The sequence below is a fragment of the Eretmochelys imbricata genome, chromosome 10, assembly GCF_965152235.1.
Source record: "Eretmochelys imbricata isolate rEreImb1 chromosome 10, rEreImb1.hap1, whole genome shotgun sequence".
In the NCBI taxonomy this organism is placed as follows: Eukaryota; Metazoa; Chordata; order Testudines; family Cheloniidae; genus Eretmochelys; species Eretmochelys imbricata.
The window spans coordinates 46,169,191-46,184,554 of record NC_135581.1 but is presented as its reverse complement, the minus strand read 5'-3'; the positions used below and the strand labels follow the sequence as shown (position 1 = coordinate 46,184,554).

General features: G+C 47.6%; 1 protein-coding gene across 1 annotated transcript in view; it reads right to left on the bottom strand.

Annotated features, from left to right (window-relative positions):
• The window catches only part of ALPK3 (alpha kinase 3), an 85,750-nt gene extending 71,026 nt beyond the window's left edge, over positions 1-14,724 (bottom strand). The window contains exon 1 of the mRNA XM_077828911.1: positions 14,549-14,724. Coding sequence (XP_077685037.1) covers positions 14,549-14,724 — 176 coding nt within the window. The remainder of the gene's footprint in view (positions 1-14,548) is intronic.
• Between the last annotated feature and the right edge of the window lie 640 nt (positions 14,725-15,364).

Here is a 15,364-nt window from a genome sequence, read left to right as displayed (position 1 = left end):
AAGCCCTGTGAGGAGTGGGGATCTGGGTCTTACGGACAGGACACTGGCACAGGCAGATTCAGGCCAAAATTTGAAAAACTCCCCTAAGGCCTTTTCTCCACACAGATACACCAATTTAACTAAGTTAAAACAATTTAAGCATTTCCACACAAGGGGAACATCATCAGTTTCTAAACAGATTTAATTCAATTGGTATAGCTTAAGTTTAGACAAGGCCTAAATTGGGTGCCAAAATTACAGAGCTTAACCTGAGACTCCCAGGACCCTATTTTTCCAGAGTACTATATGATTTTACAAAGCCCTCTGCGGACATTAATTAATCCACAACACTGTGGCAGGAGGTGGGTAAGGACGATCTCCAAGTCACTTGCTCAAGGCCACAGAACAGGCCATTGGCAGAGGAAAGATTCAAACTCAGGGTCTCCTGAGTTCCCTGGGGCAGATCCTCAGCTGATCCAAGTTATCACAGATCCACTGATTTACATGAGGGTATAAAAACTTACACCAGCTCCTGCTCATTCCTGCAGACCCTGCTGCCTGACTGCCCAGGGTGAGAGCATCTACAGCTCCCATGGATTTCAGTTGCAGTGGAGCGTTCGACCTCTGAAAATCAGGCCCTAGGTTTATTGAGTTGGACACCAAAGAAGTGAGGCAACCCCAGTTATACCAATATTTTCACAGTTGGTCACTAATTGGCTTAACCAGCATCACATTCAAATTCCGTAGCAGAGGCTGAAATGGAATTCAGTTTCTCTGTAGCAGTCATCTGTCATAGCTACAAGACTATCCATTCTCTTCCTGCAATCTGTCTTGTGAACTACATACTTTCCAACTTCTGCAACAAATCAAGAAAGGGTCCTACATATAACAGCCTCCTCTACAGATAACAGCCTCCTTCACTAAATACACCGGATTCATCCCCTAAGCATCATCTGCCCTGTGTAAGGCGGGGATTTCTTGCCTTTGAGGGTGGGGGGGCAGTAAAAGAGGGAAGCCTTCTGTTATGTACAACTGTAATACCTGCCAAATTTCATTCTCCTGCAAGCCAAGGAGGCTGAGCAATTGACAGCATTCAATTTTTATAAAAAAAGACAACACTGGACAACCTGTGCGTGTGTTGGTTCCACTCCCCAATCACATTTTTTGCGTAAGATTTTTTTAAAGATAGAAGTACCTGGTGCAATTAATTGTAAGTCCTCTGATGGAAAAGAATTCCCCCTCCCTCCCAAAAATATCTGCCTTCACCTCATCCCTGCCATTTAATTGTTTAGTTAAATGTCAGTGTTCTTCCTGGTCAAGCCTACATACTGGAATGGACAGAAGTTGGTGAGGGGCTACCTGAATAGGATGGCTCCACACATACATATGCAGATGAACTTGTTAGTCTCTAAGGTGACACAAGTACTCCTGTTTTTTTTACACTATAGCTGGTTAGTGAGCTGCATGTGCTGCAGTGGACACAGCAAGTCACTAACAAATTTCAATCCTCAGTTCCCGCACAGCAGCTCATTTAAGCAACCTCAGAGGGGGGAAGTGGGGGTGCGTGCACACACCTGCATGCCATTGTCCCACAGGTCAAAAGATCTGAGTCGGGCCCACACAAAGTGAAGCTAGGATTTCATTCTCTCTGGTGACAGAAGGTGGGATCTCCTGGATGATTACTTTAGTGCTAGACATAGTCGGATCTGTTTTACTGCACTCTGACACACGATACCGCTTGGCACATGCGAATGGGTTGGTTTAAGATTTCATTTGAACTTTTCTGCCTGCAAGGTTAACTCTACTGGAAACAGAAACATAGGATCAAAAAAATGTAGAGGTGGAAGGGACCTTTAGAGCCATGAGCCAGATTGAACATTTTCCAATCTCTCTACTGTCCAGTAACTACCCTGAATTTTTTTTTTTTAAGAGACACAAGGTGGGTGAAGTAATATCTTTTGCTGGACCAACTTCTGTAGAGAGAGAAGCTTTCAAGCCACACAGAGCTCTTCTTCAGCTCTGGGAAAGGTACCACACAGGTCACAGCTAAATACAAGATGGAACAGATTGTTTAGCATAAGTAGTTAGCACATATTCTAAGGGGCAGTGGTTTTCAAACTGCAGGTCACGACCCAGTACTGGGTTGCAGAATGTAACACACTGAGTCTCGGCAGCTCTGGTCAGCACTGCCGACCAGGCTGTTAAAGGTCCCGTTGGCAGTGCTGCCCGGCTAAGGCAGGGTAGTCCCTAGCTGTTGTGACACCGTGCTGCACCGAAAGCGGCCCACAGCAGGTTCAGCTCCAAGGCAGGGGGACCACGGAGCTCTGCACACTGCTCCTGCCCCGAACACCAGCTCCACACGCCCAGTGGCCGATTCCCGGCCAATGGGAGCTGGGGGAGGGGACAGTGCCTGCATGCCTCTGCCTAGGAGCCGGACTGGCTACTGGCCACTTCCAGGGCACAGCGCAGTCTGTGGTGCCAGGACAGGCAGGAAGCCTGCCTTAGCAGCCCCGCTGACCAGAAGCTGCCCAAGGAAAGCCTGCACCCCAACACCCTGCCCCAGCCTTGAGCCCCCCCAAACCCAGAGCCCTTTTCTGCACCCCAAAACCTTCATCCCCGACCCCACCCCAGAGCCTGCACCCCCACCCAGGAGCCCTGACCCCAATCCCAGCCCAAAGCCCCCTCCCACACCCTGAACCCTGATTCCCAGCCCCACCCTGCAGCCATCACCCCGAACCCCAACCCTCTGCTCCAGCCCTGAGCCCCTCCCACACCCCAAACCCCTCATCCCAAGCTCCGTTGAGTCACAGGCATCAACAATTTTCTTCAATTGGGTCGCCAGAAAAAGTTTGAAAACCACTGTTCTAAAGGATCATACAACATAGGAGTTGCCCATCGACACCTCTGCAGTCATACCACAAAAGGAGGGGGTTAGTGGGCTACAGATTGTTGTAATAAGCCATAAATCTAGTGTCTATTAAGTCCATGATTTTTAGTGTCTAGCAGAGTTATGAATTTAAACTCCCAAGCTCATCTTTTGAAGTGTTATATGGGTTTCCTTTGAGGATGAGGACTGATAGGTCAGATACAGAGTGATTGCTTTGTGAAAAGTGTTCATCGACAAGCAATAGGGTATTTGTTTCTTATTTTCCTGTGTGAGTTAATCTGAGAGTGTAATGACTGTCTGGTCTCACCCACATAGTGGTTATTGGAGCATTTAGCGCACTGGATGAGGTGCACTGCCACATGCTGTGATATGCATATGCAGGATCCATGAGACTCTTGAAAGGTGAATTGTGGGGGGTGTTGATCACTGTAGCACTGGAGAGCTGTCTGAAGGTTTTCCATCTGTTGTTCTGGTGCCGCTTTGAGTGGGTGTGTCCTGGTCTGTGGCGAGCTTGCTTCTGATGATGAACTTGCCACTTGGAGAGACTGCGGGGTGGTTTGAAGGCCAGAAATGAGGGCTCAGGAAAGATTTCTTTCAGGATGGGGACCCCATTGAGTATGGCAGTGTTGTTTGATGATACCTCACAGGGGTTCCAGTATGGGGTGGTAGGGGTGTGAGGTCAGAGGGGTTTTATTTCTGTATTGAAGCAGGTTCTCTCAGGCTATTTAGGCAGCCCGTTCCATAAGGTCCGTTCGTTGTTTGGTTAATGTGGTTTTAAGTGTGCTAAAGTGTATATCCCAGACTTTCTCCTCAGAGCACATTCTGCAGTATCTGAGTGTCTGGCGGTAGATAACTGATTTCTTGGTGTGTTTGTGGTAGTTACTGGATCTATAAAGGTAGGTGTGGTGATCCAGGCATTTCTTGTATAAGGTTGGCTGTAGGACTCCATTGTGGAAGCTGATCATGGTGTCCAGGAAGTTGATGCTAGTGTGGGAGCATTCCAGAGAGTTTAATGCACAGGTCGGTGTTGAAGTTGTGGTGGAACTCTGAAGCAGTTTGAGTTGATTTTGTTTGCATTTTGAGTTTGACCAAAAAAACAATGAAGCTATCACATATATGTTGTGATCTTAGTCTGCTTTCAAGTATTTCCTGTAATGAAGTATCCCATTTCCTACCAAATATCATGCATCAGCATTTATGTCACAAATGTGCTTACTGCTTCATGCACAGTGGTAATTAGTATGGGGCACTACTTTATCGGCAGAATACAGAGAGCTTTACAAGAATTTTTTAGTAGTATCACTCACCATTTTATGGACTGGAATATGAAGGCACCGATGGGTTAAGTGACTTGGCCAAGGTCACAAAGGGAGTGTCAGAATTAGGGCTCAATGAATAATAGGAAACATTTTCTGAATTGAAAATAATTTCTGCAAAGAGCTTGTAGTGTTTGGTTTGCATCTGACAATTCAAAGTTAAGGTTACTGCAAAGGCTGGAACGGACTCTTGACAGAACACTGTACTGACACAGGAGCTGCATGTTTCAGAGACCATTCTGCATCCCTCCATCAGATGGGAGACGCCCAAGTGCAGGACATGTTAGTGGGATTCATTCAGAGTCTGTGGCCATCACTTTATTACTGTTCGAAAGGAAGACTAAAATTCACACACACAAGTTGAACTACAATACCCACCTGCGGAAGTGAAGAAACAGATTGATAGAGCCAGAAGAGTTCCCAGAAGTCACCTACTACAGGACAGGCCTAACAAAGAAAATAACAGAACGCCACTAGCCGTCACCTTCAGCCCCCAACTAAAACCCCTCCAATGCATTATTAAGGATCTACAACCTATCCTGAAGGATGACCCAACACTCTCACAAATCTTGGGAGACAGGCCAGTCCTTGCCTACAGACAGCCCCCCAACCTGAAGCAAATACTCACCAGCAACCCCATACCACACAACAGAACCACTAACCCAGGAACCTATCCTTGCAACAAAGCCCGTTGCCAACTGTGCCCACATATCTATTCAGGGGACACCATCACAGGGCCTAATAACATCAGCCACACTATCAGAGGCTCGTTCACCTGCACATCCACCAATGTGATATATGCCATCATGTGCCAGCAATGCCCCTCTGCCATGTACATTGGTCAAACTGGACAGTCTCTACGTAAAAGAGTAAATGGACACAAATCAGATGTCAAGAATTATAACATTCATAAACCAGTCGGAGAACACTTCAATCTCTCTGATCACGCGATTACAGACATGAAAGTCGCTATTTTACAACAAAAAAAACTTCAAATCCAGACTCCAGCGAGAAACTGCTGAATTGGAATTCATTTGCAAATTGAATACAATTAACTTAAGCTTGAATAGAGACTGGGAGTGGCTTAGTCATTATGCAAGGTAGCCTATTTCCCCTTGTTTTTTCCTACCCCCCCTCCCCAGACATTCTTGTTAAACCCTGGATTTGTGCTGGAAATGGCTCACCTTGATTATCATACACATTGTAAGGAGAGTGGTCACTTTGGATAAGCTATTACCAGCAGGAGAGTGAGTTTGTGGGGGAGGGGGGTGAGAAAACCTGGATTTGTGCTGGAAATGGCCCAACTTAATTATCATACACATTGTAAGGAGAGTGATCACTTTAGATAAGCTATAACCAGCAGGAGAGTGAGTTTGTGGGGGAGGGGGGTGAGAAAACCTGGATTTGTGCTGGAAATGGCTCACCTTGATTATCATACACATTGTAAGGAGAGTGATCACTTTAGATAAGCTATTACCAGCAGGAGAGTGAGTTGGTGGGGGGATGAGAAAACCTGGATTTTTGCTGGAAATGGCCCAACTTGATTATCATACACATTGTAAGGAGAGTGATCACTTTAGATAAGCTATTACCAGCAGGAGAGTGGGGTGGGAGGAGGTACTTTTTCAGGCTTTGTGTGCATATAAAAAGATCTTCTACACTTTCCACAGTATGCATCCAATGAAGTGACCTGTAGCTCACGAAAGCTTATGCTCAAATAAATTGGTTAGTCTCTAAGGCGCCACAAGTACTCCTTTTCTTAATGCTAGAAGAGAGAGGCACAACCAATTAATAATACCTAGTTCTTATATAAAGCTTTTCATCACTAGATCTCAAAGAGCTTTATAAAGGGGGTCAGTTTCAGTCTCTTCCCACACACTGATTCTGGACCAGCTCACAGGTGCACAGCACTTGACCACTCACGATATAGCTAGTTGATATTGGCAGGTCTCTTCGGAAGAAGCCTGAAAATGCAGCCCAGTCATGGACCGGGGCCTCCTTGTGCTGGGTGCTACACAAACCCAGAAAAAAAGAGAGGTCTCTGCCCTAAAAAGCTACTATCTAGAGACCATCTCATGAAGAGTTATTTATGCTTTCGGAGCAACTAATGGTCCTGCTATCTTTCCGAGATTGGGACATTGTCCAGACAACATCAGCACACCGAAATCCCCACATCCCATAATAACAAGGATGTTAAGGCCTTCCTTGAACTGGTTTCTTGGCAAACATTTACTGACAAAGCAAACTCTTTAAGGAGCTTACAAAAGCCAAACCATCCAAGAAGGAACTTCTATAAAATAAGGAAGCGGAGCATGCTTTTCAGGAACTAAATGGATGCCCATGTTCTCAGCCTGTTGTATTACAGCCAGATCTTTCACCTTCACTTTATAGTATATGCTGATGCACGACATGTAGGTCCGGGAGCAATTGCTGGTCAGAAAAGCAGAGAACTTAGAAATTCATTCCATATGCTGGGTGATAGTAGCATCTCTCTGAGCTGGTCTACAATGGAAAAGAAAGGTTTCAGAGTAGCAGCTGTGTTAGTCTGTATTCGCAAAAAGAAAAGGAGTACTTGTGGCACCTTAGAGACTAACAAATTTATTTGAGAATAAGCTTTCGTGAGCTACAGCTCACTTCATCAGATGCAAGAAAGTTATCCAAGACAAGGCTAAGAGAGGTGGCATAAATATAAAGGGAAGGGTAACAACCTTTCTGTATACAGAACTATAAAATCCCTCCTGGCTAGAGGCAAAACCCTTTCATCTGTAAAGGGTTAAGAAGCTAAGATAACCTCGCTGGCACCTGACCAAAATGACCAATGAGGAGACAAGATACTTTCAAAGCTGGAGGGGGGTGGGGGGGAGAGGGAGAAGAAAGGGTCTGTCTGTCTGTGTGATGCTTTTGCCGGGAACAGATCAGGAATGCAGCTCAGAACTCCTGTAAAAAGTTAGTAAGTAATCTAGCTAGAAATGCGTTAGATTTCTTTTGTTTAATGGCTGGTAAAATAGCTGTGCTGAATGGAATGTATATTTCTGTTCTTTTGTCTTCTTGTAACTTAAGGTTTTGCCTAGAAGGATTTTGAATCTGATTACCCTGTAAGGTATTTACCATCCGGATTTTTACAGAGGTGATTCTTTTACTTTTTCGTTAATTAAAAGTCTTCTTTTAAGAACCTGATTGCTTTTTCATTGTTCTTAAGATCCAAGGGTTTGGGTCTGTGTTCACCTGTACAAATTGGTGAGGATTTTTATCAAGCTTCCCTAGGAAAGGGAGTGTAGGGCTTGGGGGGAAGATGTCTCCAAGTGGGCTCTTTCCCTGATCTTTGTTTAACACGCTTGGTGGTGGCAGCATAGGGTTCAAGGACAAGGCAAAGTTTGTACCTTGAGGAAGTTTTTAACCTAAGCTGGTAAGAATAAGCTTAGGGGGTCTTTCATGCAGGTCCCCACATCTGTACCCTGAGTTCAGAGTGGGGAAGAAACCTTGACAAGGGGCTAGATCCATAAAGGGACAATGCCAAGTGCCAACTCCTATGCACCCTGCCACCTACTGATATTGTCAGCCCTGAGTTAGGCACCCAAATTCCTCACACAAAGCACTGGGAGAGTTTGTTTATTTCTATGCTGCCACCAGTGGTGGCAGCATGTAGAGTATGCATAGCTACCTGCTGCAGTGAAAAGTGGGCTGCATCCACACTGCAGTGTGTAGCTACAAGCAGCAGTGAAAGGCTCTCACAGGAGGGAGCTGCTGGAGCCTTTCCCCACTGCCAGAGTCCTTCCCTATGGTGGGGAAAGGCTCTGGCAGTGGGACACTATACTTATAAAAATAGCAGTGTAGGCAGGGGAAGCACTGCTTGGCCACGTGCAGAGCAGTGTAGGGTATGTACCCTAAGGGTTCAGATGTGTCTTTAATCTCCTCGCCTAAGCAGTGCCTCACCATCTACATTGCTATATACACCCATGGTAGTTGGTGTGCCATCTATGTACTCTACATGCCACTGTAAGGCGTGCTCAGTGTGGATGTATCCTTGGGCACCTTTCAGGAGCCAGCACACTGAGTGGGAATCTGTCTAAGCCAGCCAGGACTGACATGCAGAGAAAAGCGTTGGGACTTCAATCCCAGGTTCTTAAGTGCCTGCCTTGCAGGCTGGAGGGAGACCCCTAACTCTGTCCAGGATTCTTAGCCATGAACCTCTCCTGCAGTAAGAAATCTCAGCCAGATCAGTCATTTCTCACAACCAGAAAGGGGAACCCCACCCCGTTACAACCGATAGCCCAGTGCTAGGGCACTCAGCTGGGATGTGGGAAACCCATATTCAAATCCCTGCTCTGGCTGATTTGGAGCAGGACTGGAACTTGACTGTACCACGTCCCAGGTGAGTGCCCTGACCAGCGGGCTACAGATTCAAACTCTTTCTTGCTCTTGCGTAATGAATATTTATAGAGTCGAAGAGCTTCAACAAGAGAAACAGAGCACCACCCCAAAATATCCAATAGCCTGGTAATCAGGGTGCTCACCTGGGAGATAGGAGACCTGGGTCCAAGTCAGCCAGAGCAGGGATTTGAATCTGGATCCCACTACCCAAGTGAGTGCTCTAACCATTGAGCTACTGGATATTCTGGGGACACACCCATCCACCCAAATATTCCCAATCTCTGAGGCCTGGTCCAGGTCTAGCCCTTCTTAATACTGCAAATCACTTGGCTTTGGCAATGAGTAAGTTAACTCCCAAATAAATATATTTTACCAGTTTAAAATGTGCTCCCTTTAAGTTTCCTGTGACACTCCCTTGTTCTTGTATTGTAAGAAAGGTCAGAGACTACCCAGGTTATGTATTTGCTTATTCATTTCCTCTAAAGTAAGCAGTCCTTCCCAGTCTCTACTCATTAGAAGTCTGCATGCATCTAATCATTTTCACCATCTTACGCCCCTTCTAATTCTCTGGAGCGAGGGTGCGGAGAACTGCATGCAGCATTCCAGGTGAAGGGACACCCCTGATTTATATATAATGGCATTGTACTGTCAGTGTTATCTATTCCTTTCTTTAAAGCATAACATCTAGTTTGTTTTTTTAACTACCACCGTGAAGTTACCCGAAGTTTTCCTTAACATGGCCACAGTGATGCCCAGGGAGTTTGCCTGAGTGCCTACAGTTAATTAAGAACCCAGAAGCGTTGATCAGTAATTCAGATATGCATTACCTAGCATGTGTCAATATTGCATTCTGTCTGCTATTTTGCTGTTCACTCACCTAACTTTTTAGGTCCTTCTGAAGTTCCTTAGTCTTATCTAGATTGGACTAACTAAATAGCGGTCATCTACAAGCGATACAGCATCATGGCTCACTCCCTTTTCAATCTTGTTAGGGCACAGTCTTTAATTAAATGATTGCAAACTATTTACTCCCCACAGTACCTTGCTTTATTCAGTCTCTGACCCTGAACTACAGAAGACAAGGGAATTTTGCCATCAACTTCAATGGGAGCCAGGTCAAGCCCTCAGTGCACAGGATGGACAGTGCATAGGGAATGAATCAGGGCTGTATGGTGAGGGAGACTGTTGGCTGTAGGATCCCTGCCTCATTTGTTGCAGAAATAAGGTGTGTTGGGAAGGAGGCAGGTGATTTCAGGGAGAAAGGATGGTTGTGTGGTTAGGGCAGTTGCATGCCATCAGCAGCATTGGATTCTCTCTTTGCCACAGAGTTCCTGTGTGATGCTGGACAATCCATTTAAACCAAAGTTTTCCCAAGTGGTCACTAATTGTGTGTGCCTCATTTTCTTAGGTGCCCAACTTGAGGCCTAACTTGCAGAAATGAGAAGCACTCGCAGCTTCAAAAGTCGACTGACTGGAGCTGTGCTTTGAACATACGAAGTTCTCTGGGAAAAAAAACCAGGCCCTAGGCACCTCATGTTGGGCACCCAAAATAAAACAAACAAACCACCCCCACCAAACCAATGAATGATTTATACATCATTTCTATTTCCAGCTCCCAGCTATAGACGGAGGATAATACCACCCCCTCACCAGAGTGGTGGTAAGAATAAATTCATTAATGTTCATAATGTATTCAGATACTGTGGAGACAGCCACCATAAAAATGAAGAAATTAATTCTGTATTCAGGTCTGGTTTTGGAGGGTGTGCAATATATCTAGCCTGAGATCATACTGAATGAAGGGAATAATAAATACTGAACAGCTAGCCACTCTGTGAGCACCATCTGTCCTGTGCACTGGGTGAGGCAGCAGTCTTGTGGAAATAACAGCATGTGATCATGTAATTAGAGAGTGCATCATAACATAAACTGTGCAGAGTAGGGTGCCCAGGCAACCCTAATTCTGACACTTCCCAACTTTTGAGCTCCTGACTGTCCAATCGTCATGCTCTTTTGATTTTTCTGTATATAATTGGTAGATATTTACTGCCGCCAACCCCAGAATCCTTGGGGCACCGTTAGCCTTTTGCCATGCTGAAAACTGACCACTGACCGTGTCTCTTCACTAGAAAATAGATGTGTTCTTAACTCACGTTAAAATCCCAGTGAAAGCAAGCAAGTCTGTAGTCTTCACGTGAATTAAAGTTTACCTTGACGTGCTACTGTGTGAAAACTACCAACAGCCTTGTCTTCACTAAGAATTACCTCAAGTTAGCTATCTTGAGTTAGCTAGCACACTGACACATCTTTTTTCCTAGTGAAGAAAAGGCTTTATTCCTACTGCTTTAGCCCGTTTCTAAGCCAGGACAGTAGTTTACATCTCTCTCCTCATGACTACCTAGGCTATGTCAACACCCCTTTTTAGCAGTAAAATTATAGTGAGATGATCACACACACACTCCCTGTGAAATCTTAGTGGAGGCAAGGCACAGGTAGTTAACTGAAGTCAATACTGTCTCCCCCTCCACCAACAGTTGACTTTACCTACCTATACTGCAGTAAACCAAGGGCATGTCTTCACTAGCAACGTGAAAGCGCTGAGTAGCGGCATAGAACTGGGAGAGAGTTCTCCCAGCGCTATAAAAAAAACAACCCACCTCATGAGGGGAATAGCTCCCAGCGCTGGTGCACTGTCTACACTGGCACTTTACAGCACTGAAACTTGCAGCACTCGGGGGGGAGGGGGGGGTTTACCTGAGCGAGAAAGTTGCAGCGCTGTAAAGTACCAGTGTAGATAAGCCCAAATAGAGGACCTTGTCTCCATGAGGGATTTTACAGCAAGATAACCATCTGAAGTCAGCTCAACCTGTAAAACCACAGGTGTTTTGACAATGAAGACCTATCCCTAGTCTTCTTACTAGCAATTGTGAAGAACTGTCCAAGACTTTTTCACAGTCCAAATACATTAGAGCAATCAGCTCTCCTTTATCCAGTAAAGTTGAAAGAATTCTAGTAGATTGCAAAGGCATGACTTTCCTTTATTTTAGTTATCACACCAAGGAAGCCTCACAGATCTGTAATTCTCCGGTCTCCCCTAATTCATTTTCTTCCCACATTATAGAATGAAAATATTATACCTATTTCTCTGGTATAGTAACTGTTTTAAATGAGACTGCAAATATTTGGTAGCTGCTCAGCCAGTTCATTCTTAAATTCATTCAGAATTCTGGCATGTATTATCTGGTTTTGATGACTTGTTATTCTGCTATTTATGACTTTGTTCCAATACCTCCTTTTGACACTTCATTCTCTTAGTACCTCTTTATTACCCAAAAAGTATAGGTTTGAGGTAGGTACCTCTAGCATCCTGTGTGGCAAAGACTGATGCAACTTGTCCTCTATGCACTGTTCTTATCCCACTTAAGTGCTTCTTCACTCCCTGTGATCTGTCTTAAAATTCTCACAAGATTCCTGCTTCAAATGCATGAGTTTGTTTTATGTATAAACAATTGCTCTTCAAATTCCCTCATCACCTAATTTTCAACTTGTATTTTTACTCCTGTAAAATGTAGCAAACAATTACTTTCTTTCCAGTGAATTAAGACAATTGTTTGCCAACTTCTACTGGCCCCTTCATAACATTCATAGGTTGCAAAGATGAGATTTAATGCATAATTTGGCCTGCAGGGTATTGATTAGAGTCTGGACACGTGAGAAGCAGAGAACCCAGTGTCAGTCTCAGAGCCCAGGCTGAGTTTGTAAGGATTGCAGATGTTTTTACCTGTAAGCAGAGCAATTCTGACAGTCATTGAGAGACAAATGACCAGAACATCATGACACTTTTCACTCTTCTGACAAGAGCATTTAAGGAGCAATTACTGGACACAATCAGATTTCCAACCCACTAACCCAGTGTCTAAGCTGCCATTTTTTGGCAAGACTCAAGACACTACTAAAGAGCCAACTCCAGTAGTAGCTGCCTTTCACCCACGTACTGGAGCCCTCTCCCACAGGCTGTAGAGCGGGACACAGCTCTTTGATCACACTGATCTCCTCAGCCATGGGCAGCAGCCACATCCCTGTGCTCATTACTGGACATATGTACCACATTTGATACTGTGAATCACAGGTTACTACTATGCAACTTTAGGGACTTTGTGGCATACATGTATCACTCCACCATATAGTGGGCCCAAGCTACCAAAGGAATCTCCTCCTCTCCGTCACAAAAGCCTTGCAAGAAAACTGCACCCCTCAGGTACAATGGAGCTGTCATAACAAGACTAGGGTGACCAGAGAGCAAGTGTGAAAAAACAGGACATGGAGTGGTGGGTAATTGGTGCCTATAGAAGGCAAAGCCCCAAATATCAAAACTATCCCTATAAAATCAGGACATTCTAAACAAGAATGAGATTCCAGAGAGCAGGAGGGAGAGCTTATTCCAGATACAAATCCAACCTCCTGCTCCTCAGCTTTCCACCAGCAATGAAACCAGAACACCACTCACAGGAGTTACCCCTCCCAACCCGAGACTGAAGCAGAGGGCAGCAACAATGCACTTGCTTCTCTTCTCATAAGGAGCACAGATTCCAGGAGGCAGATTGGGTACCTGAGTTTGCAAAGTCAGCCCTCAGTTTGTGTAAGCAGCTTGCCCAGTCACCCGGGAAATCTGTGACAGAGCTAGGATTGTCACACCAAATACAAGCTCATTCTTCCTCTCTTGAGGATCACTGCCAGCCAGTGCACTTGCGTCTCCTAAGTGCAAAGCTATGTGTTGTTCCAAAGGACTGTTCTATCATTCAGAAACAAGTGCCTCATCGGAATAATGCCTCTCCACTGTGGGCCCTAAAGTGTCATTCTTTTTATCGATTTATAAGTCATTCATCAAAGTATATTACTAGGTGCTTATACAAAAGTTACAAGAAACCTTCCCAAGTTCCACACAAACTCAGCAACTGTTTGGGGGTCAGGGGAATGGGGAAAGGGACCCACTTTAGGTAGAAGAGAAGCACTGGGCTTTTGGGTTTTTCTGACATTACATTTCCCATTACAGATAGAAGAAGCATGCCACTGCTCTTTTGCTTCCTACAATATTCATTGCTATTGCCCACTGATGCCATTTGTGTTTCTGTGTTAGTTACCTGGGTGTAATGCACAGTGCGAGCTCACCCGCACTTCAGGGCAAGCCTTGATAATAGCATTCCCTACCGATAGTACCTAAACTGGTTGCCAGAATGGCTGGCAGTTACACAAACACACTCAGGGAAATTCACAAGGGGAGAGGCGAAATGACCCAAAGCCACACACAGGGCACACACACATCAGACCCTCTGGATTACCCATTTCCAGAAAGGGCCCCAGCACTGAGTCCTACACACCAGCCCCGCTTTCTTCAGCTGGCCTTAGCCCCAATCCTGCACCTGGACCAGTTACCAAGGGAACTTCCCTAGGGGACAGGCTCCGACTGTACCCTGGCTAGTCCGGGCTGGGCTGGGAGGGCACAGGTGCCCTAGAGGAGACAAAGCACTGGGGTTTGTCCAGCACTGACCCTGGATCCGACACGTGGGTGCTCCTCTAAGGGCGGCCCTCTCCACCGCGGGAGCCTTGGCTGCTGCCCCACGTGCCAGGGACCCGACAGGCGGCAGTCCCTGCGCCCAGCGTCCTTCAGGCCCGAGCTGCGCCAAGCTGCAGCTGCGGGGCGCAAGGAGCTTCAGGGCCAACGCCAGGCCTCCCCCGCAGCCACAGCGCCCGCCCGCGGGGCCCCGGCGCCTGCCTTAGCCCACCCCCGCTGCCCCCACCGGCCTAGCCCGCAGCCCCGCTCTTAGACACCTCCAGCCTGGCACCCAACCCCTTCCCCGGCCCCCAGCCCGGCTCCGCAACCCAGTTGCCCCCCCGCCCCGCCGCGCCGCGCCGCGCTGCGCTGCTCGGACCCAGCCCCGCGTCGGGGCCGGGGCTCCCGCCAAGCCTAGCGCCCAGACCCCCGGCCGGCCCCCACCTGTTCTCTGGCCGGATGCTGAGCAGGTAGCTGCGGCTGTCGGGCCGGGCGCTCCAGCCGGGGCCCTCGCCCTCCTCGCTCTCCGCCCCGGGGCCGGGGGAGCTGCTGGGGCTGTAGAGCGAGTAGCGCCCGTTGCCCGAGTAGGAGCGGCTCAGGGGTCTCCGGCGGGAGCCCATCTCCACCCGGCGGCGCCCGCCCTCCCGGAGCCCCGACGACAGGGGGACTGCGCGTCCCGGGACGCGCTGGGGGAGCGGGCTGCCCGCGGGGCGGTCCCCGACCTATCCTGCGCCCCCGGCTCCCTGCGTAGCGCCCGCCCCGCTCCATCAGCGGCTATTTTTAGACACCAGCGCTTCTGTCAGCATTTCCAGGCCCCGGGCGCCGCGCCCCACCGCACATGGGGCTGTCACTCACTCGGAGCCGGACAGCCTGGGGCACCCCGCAGCCGGGTTCCGGCACCGGGACCTCCCAAACCGAGTACCTGCAGCCCCGCACTGGGACATTGGGCACCAGGACCCCACGCCCGGGATCCCCGCACTGGGACACTGGGCACAAGGACCCCTGCACCGTGACCTCCCGCACTGGACACGGGGATCCCCATACCTGGACACTGGGCACAAGGACCGCCCGGAACCCCGGCTCCAGAACCCGCCCCCCACCCCAGACTAGGAACTTCTTCAGGCAGGCCATCGGGAGCCACCTTACCATGATCCCCTCTCATCCAGGACCAAGTCCCTCTCAAACCTCAGCGTGCCACTGGGACCCCCAGCCACTTCATCACAACCTCCTCTTCCCAGCCCCATTCCCCCCAGGCACCAT